The sequence below is a fragment of the Solanum dulcamara genome, chromosome 5, assembly GCF_947179165.1.
Source record: "Solanum dulcamara chromosome 5, daSolDulc1.2, whole genome shotgun sequence".
NCBI classification, from domain to species: Eukaryota; Viridiplantae; Streptophyta; class Magnoliopsida; order Solanales; family Solanaceae; genus Solanum; species Solanum dulcamara.
The window spans coordinates 73763251-73769250 of NC_077241.1; the positions used below are offsets into that span (position 1 = coordinate 73763251).

General features: G+C 34.6%; 1 protein-coding gene and 1 long non-coding RNA gene across 2 annotated transcripts; both read right to left on the minus strand.

The window, feature by feature from the left end:
* Positions 1–311: 311 nt before the first annotated feature.
* On the minus strand, positions 312–2043 carry LOC129888485 (uncharacterized). The gene is made up of 2 exons (XR_008766672.1): positions 1735–2043; positions 312–684 (listed from the first exon to the last, which is right to left on the minus strand). It is a non-coding gene; the product is annotated as an uncharacterized LOC129888485 (long non-coding RNA).
* Positions 2044–2972: 929 nt separating this feature from the next.
* On the minus strand, positions 2973–5118 carry LOC129888487 (reticulon-like protein B22). Its single transcript, XM_055963453.1, has 2 exons — positions 4937–5118; positions 2973–4060 (listed from the first exon to the last, which is right to left on the minus strand). Exon 2 carries the CDS (start codon positions 3784–3786, stop codon positions 3253–3255), a length of 534 nt encoding a protein of 177 aa, XP_055819428.1. The 5' UTR covers positions 3787–4060; positions 4937–5118; the 3' UTR covers positions 2973–3252.
* Positions 5119–6000: the final 882 nt, after the last annotated feature.

The window sequence follows — 6000 nt, forward strand, 5'->3', positions numbered from 1 at the left end:
GCAAACTGTCCCAAACACCAGTCATCAAAAAACAAAAGATCACAAATGTACCCACTCATTTTTTAATTTTCAACTCAAACTCCTTAATCCCCCATTGGACTTATTCAACACGAATTCAAATTAATTGTGTGACATATCAATGCAAATTTAAGTTAGTCAATAAATTTCTATAATATATATATATATATATATATATATATATATATATAAAAGAGGTGGTTATATATGAGTTCATGGTTATAACGACCCATTTTTGATGTTCAACAATTCAAACTTGTTAACCACTAGACAAGTTCACGAGGCACGACCCATGACTCTCACTAGAGAGAAATATTACTTTGTCCACACTTGGTGCATCCCAAGAAAACTACTTTTCATGACAGTGTACACATACATGCACATTTACATAATATTTGTATTAGTGCATATCTATTTAAAAACCCTCTTGTTTACTTGACTAATTTAATTCCGTTATTACATATCAAATCAGAAAATGACATTAGAATTTGATTTTTTAAATCATACATACACCACAAATATTAACCAACATGATAATTATTTATTAATATGTAGATTATCATGAGTTTCGAATTCAAACTCTAAGTATATAAAACTCCTGATGAGAAATGTTCACCTGGGCCTTATGCGACTCGAATGTGGATTCGTCGGGGCACCAATTTAGTACTGGCCATCGGGTGAAAATCAAAAAAAATTAATAGGAAGTTCTAATTAGATCTATAAGAAACAGTTTTTCTACCCCACCTTTCATAAACCTCACTTGCAGGATTACACTGGATATGTTGTTGTAGGTAGTTTCAGTTAGGTTAACAGTGAATAAAAATATGAGTAGGCATATATTATATGTTTGCATACATGTATACATGTAATTTGTTTTTTCTTGAATTCATTAATTTATCATGGGGACCATCATGCTAGGCAAGGCAAGAGGAGGGGAGAATCATGCAGAAGAGGTTGGCCATTATTTTTCCATGAAATTAGTGAGTGAATATTTGTGTGTGTATTGGCACTATGTTGACTTTGGATGAAAACAAATTAAAGCATAGCATAGCTAACTAGATGAGATAGAGAAGCTCCTCATCCTTTTCAATGGTGCCAAGAGAATATATCATCATTTGAATTTACTTTGGAAGGCACCTCTTCTTTTTTGACAAATAATGCATGACATAAACTTTAATGCAATGACACTATCATATATGGTCCCTATTCGTATCTTGTCATACTTTCCATGATCAAGAAGGGGTCAGTTTAACAACTCTATTAGGGCATCTGCCAGCCTTTGAAAATCATGTGTTATTTGGTTGATTTTTTCTCCAATCTTATATTCTTGGTCATATGTGGTTATCTATTCTCACTAGATGTTTAACTTGTGAATTTGGGCCAGTTTTATTTCTACCTTGTGAGGGTATAGCGGTTATTTTCGATGGACCCTCGTTTCAAGTAAAGCATATCAAAAACAGTATGAAAAGTTAATACATCAGTGAAGAAGCCAAGTGGAAAATAATGAAGAAAATAACAATAGCAACAACAAATACTATGATAACTGAAGCAAAGAAAACATGTAATAATAAAATCAAAGAATAAGATAATAGGAGAGTAGCACTAATAATATTGATAAAGGAAATTAGACAACATTCAACTACCTACTAATTTTTTACCAGAATCATCTACCTCCATACAACATAGTTGGTCTAACAATCACTTTATAAAACTTACTTTTAAGTCTTGGTATCACATTCTTATTATGCGAGACATCATATGCGACCATCTCGGCCACCCTCCTCCAATACGATGTGTAACATCATTATCAATCTCCTCATTTTCTTATATTATTGACCCAAGATACTTGAAAGGGCTAAGTATGAAGTTGGGACAATTGGTGCAACCATGGCCCCCAACCGTGGGCACGATCTAAACCGTGGCTGTTAAACATATGACATGCATGAATGTAATGCATTGAGTGAGGATTCATTTCAAATGAAATGCGTTGATTTAAAGGTTTAAATGTTGATTCCATGGAATGAGTTGAGTAGGGATTCATCTCATAGTTACCTTTATGAAGATTATAATTAAAGCCGGAACAAAAGAAAGCTGGCCAAAAGTGCCAAACCACTCTAGTATCTTCACCCTTGCACCCCTATGCTAATGCTATTATACTTGGACTAGGGCCCCCCTTCCCTTATGCTTTTATGCAGATTGAAATGTGTTGATTTAAAGGTTGTGTGAATGCTTAGTTTTCATTATTAACATGATTATGTTGGTTTGCTCGGATCGAGGAGTGTTTCAGGTGCCAATGGCGTGAATTTGTTTCATGGCACATACATAGTTTAAATGGTTAATAATTTAGGCACAATTTAGAAGTTTGAGAGCACACTCTCTAGTCTAAATGGTACCATACATGGTTCATTGGTACAACCGTACAAGTAAAAATCTTCAAATTCTCTAATAACTATGTATGGTATCTTGCCTTTTCATAGTAGAAAGTAGCTCATGAACTCGAGGCTAAGTAAAATGGGTGAGCATACAACATACCCAGTGTATACCACAAGCGAGTGAGGAACACAAAAAAATAGAGAAATTTATCAGTGATTGGTACTTTTCACTGGGAAATATTTGATTCTAAACAAAAAGATTGTTTCAAGTTGATCAAATTGACATTGATGATGAGAATATGTCATTCAAATAAACAATTCTAATATAATGGTTCTAGCAAAACTTGACACCTGGAACAATTGGCTAGGATTCTCCTACAAACCCAAAAGTATGGACCAATGTTATTGGAAATCAAGATTCCTCTTTCCTCTTTGTAAAGCATCTAATATGCAAAGTCATCCTTATATACTTAAGTTTCAACTTGTGGTTTGCCGTTTTGGCCATTGAAATCCAAAATGTCCACAAAGACTGTAAATCCCAATCTTGTAGGTATCATAATAAAGTGCTTGCTTTAAAAAAAAAATTTAAATACTTAGCTTTCAATTGACATCACAAGTGTTTTCTTTTCTTTTTTCTACAAATTATATCATGTCTCCTTGTTAACTGCGGAGACAATCATCATGGAACTGGGAATATATTACAGGGACATGTAAGGAAATCACAAGGCTGCAGACATGAGTAGAAAGAGAATTCACATTAATATGACAAAAACACGTGATGAACCTGGCAAAACTGGAAGCAAGAAATGCAAATAATGCATCGACTCCTTCCTTTGACCCCTCTGAAACAGATCAAATCAATTTAGTCGTCCTGAATTGTGTTCGTGCAGTCCCTTCTCCTTGGATGCCTCGAGCTAATCAGTTGCAAGTTCTCAGCAAGCATATAAATGCAAAGAAAGCAGAGTCCAGCATAGGCAATGGTAACACCCGACGCTATCCTTCCCAGAGATGATAGCACATACAGAGCAGCTACAACCTTAAAGAACAAGCGCTTATCATGGCCAGTAGCAGCAACCCGAAGAACAGACTCAGCAGCACCGATAGTATTGGCGAGGCAGGCAAAAAACCCGTTGGCAGAATCCTGAGAGATCTGCCACTCAAGAGGATCCACAGGTACCGAGATGTTCATCTGGCGAAAGAGGAGTCCGAGAATGGCAAGGGAACAAAGGAGTACAATAAAGACGTCTGAGATGAGAGAGACAAGACTAGAATTCCGATAGGCACAGTGGTAGTAAACGAGGCTGCCACAAATGATGAGTATGAAAGGTTTACCACCGATATCCACCTTCCTAGGGTTTATTTTCCTTGCTGTGGATTCGTTAGCATTCAATTCCATTGCACGCCTACTTTGAAGTGAAGCGACTTTGTCCTTTCCCAAGCCAATAACAACCAGAGAGTGGAACCCTATAATGGCAGATCAGCTAACTGAGTCCTTAATAAGCATTCATTCTTGGACTTTACAAGTAACAGATTATCCCCATATAGTGTCTGCCTAGCACAGACGCTTCCTATGCCTCAATTATAGTTCGCAACCCAGATAGGCTACGTGGACAATTCGTTGGAATGGTCAATCCTTGACACTTCTTTTCTTATGCTTCAAAATCCGGGGTCTGTAATAGATGGATTCAAAATTCTAAATCAGAAGGCCGTTATTACAATTATATTCAAAACTTGAAAGTTCCAACTGCATTTGTACCTCTACCACATACGTTTCTATTGGTAAACGATGCAAAAGAAACACATTTTCCTTGAAATTTCTTGCCTTCACTACTTCTATGATCACTTTTATCAGCATTTTTCTTCTTTGATAAGTTACATCTAACAATCATTGGGTTTTAAGGGGAAAAAACAAACAAATTCAAGTAATAAGAAAAATAATGTCATTGTGCCCCTATTTATCTAGTTCAAACATTTGATTTTCAGCAACTCCAAAACAGCAAGTCATGATTCAATTTCAAGCTATGTTGCTTGTACTCTAATATCAAGGGGTGCATGTGGTACTCTTCAAAAGTAGTACATTTTTGAAAAATCAGACAGGGATGCAGCAACATTTTTGGAGAGTCCGGGCAACATAGATTTCAAAAACAATAGTCACCTTTAACTCAAGAAGTTATAGTAATAAATAGTATTAAACTTTTTACAACATATAACTCCTATGTTTCTTAACTTCATATGCTAAATGGCTGTTCACAAAATGAACTACAAATTTGAAATTTATTGGAATAGAAGCTTATGCTACTTTTTAAATCCTCAAATATCAAATCATAAAAGTAAATAGAAATTGGATTTTTGCATTGCTGTAGCTGAAGTTTGATTATCCAATTACTTGAGTAACAATTTAGGAGAATTCAGTGCTCTAACCCTAACAGGTTGACGCCAAATTGAATTATGCAATAAATTAAACAAAAACCGTATATTTAAAACCCTCAATTTCCCGATCAATTTTCCAATCAATATACGAAATAGTTCCAGAAAAGTATACATACCAATGGAGACGACGGCCGAGGAAGAAGAATGTGAAGTTCGCTGGCCGGAAAATATGAATCGCGGCGACAGTAGAGAAACGGGATCACTGATGAAGGGGTTAGGGATTGCGGGAAGTGGTTTGGGGGAATCTAAAAAGTGACGTTTGTGTTTTTCTTTTCTTTTATTTATCTTCTTCCTTTTTTAATAGATTTTAACTTTATTGGATTACTATTTAATATGCATATAAAAAGGGCAGCCCGGTGGACTTAAGCTCCCGCTATGCGCAGGATCCGGGGAAGGGGCCGACCACAAGGGTCTGTTATACGCAGCCTTACCTTGCATTTCTGCCAGAGGCTGTTTCCAAGGCTTGAACCCGTGACCTCCTGGTCACGTGGCAGCAACTTTACCAGTTACTCCAAGGCTCCCCTTCAACTATTTAATATGCATATAATTCTTCAAATTTAAATTTTCATTTTCTCTAAAATTATCTTTAGTATATAGTTTTCAGAACATTTTATAAACATTTATAATATTCTAACTTACTCCCTCCGTCCCATTTTAGTTGTTATGTTGCGTTTTTTGAAAGTCAATTTGACTAATTTTTAAAGTTAAATTATATTACTTTAACTCAATATTATAAAGTAAAAAATTAGATATTCAAAAACTATACGAAAAGTACTATAAGTTACAATGTTTTTCATATTAATATGATAAAAAAATATATCTTAAAATATTAGTCGAAGTTCATATAATTTAATTCTTAAAAAAAAAATATGAAAACTAAAATGGAACGGAATGAGTATTAATAATTTTGATTTTTTTTCTTTACTCTATTGAAAACAACCATGTTATCTCTGAGATATGATATATATCCAAAGTAGTTTCATAAAATGGAGTCCGAAGAAAAAATAAAGTATACACAATAAAGTATGTATGAATATAATTGTCAATTAGGATAGTGCATATAATTGTTATAGGGTCACTAAAAATTGTCTAAGATCTAAAATATATAGCAATACGCACTGACTGCATTACAAGAAAAAAGGATAATGATTGATAAATAAGAATAAAGTCTCCGTATATT

Coding starts and splice junctions, on each gene's coding strand:
- LOC129888487 (XM_055963453.1), bottom strand. CDS start 3,786: ATGGAATTGAATGCTAACGAATCCACAGCAAGGAAAATAAACCCTAGG.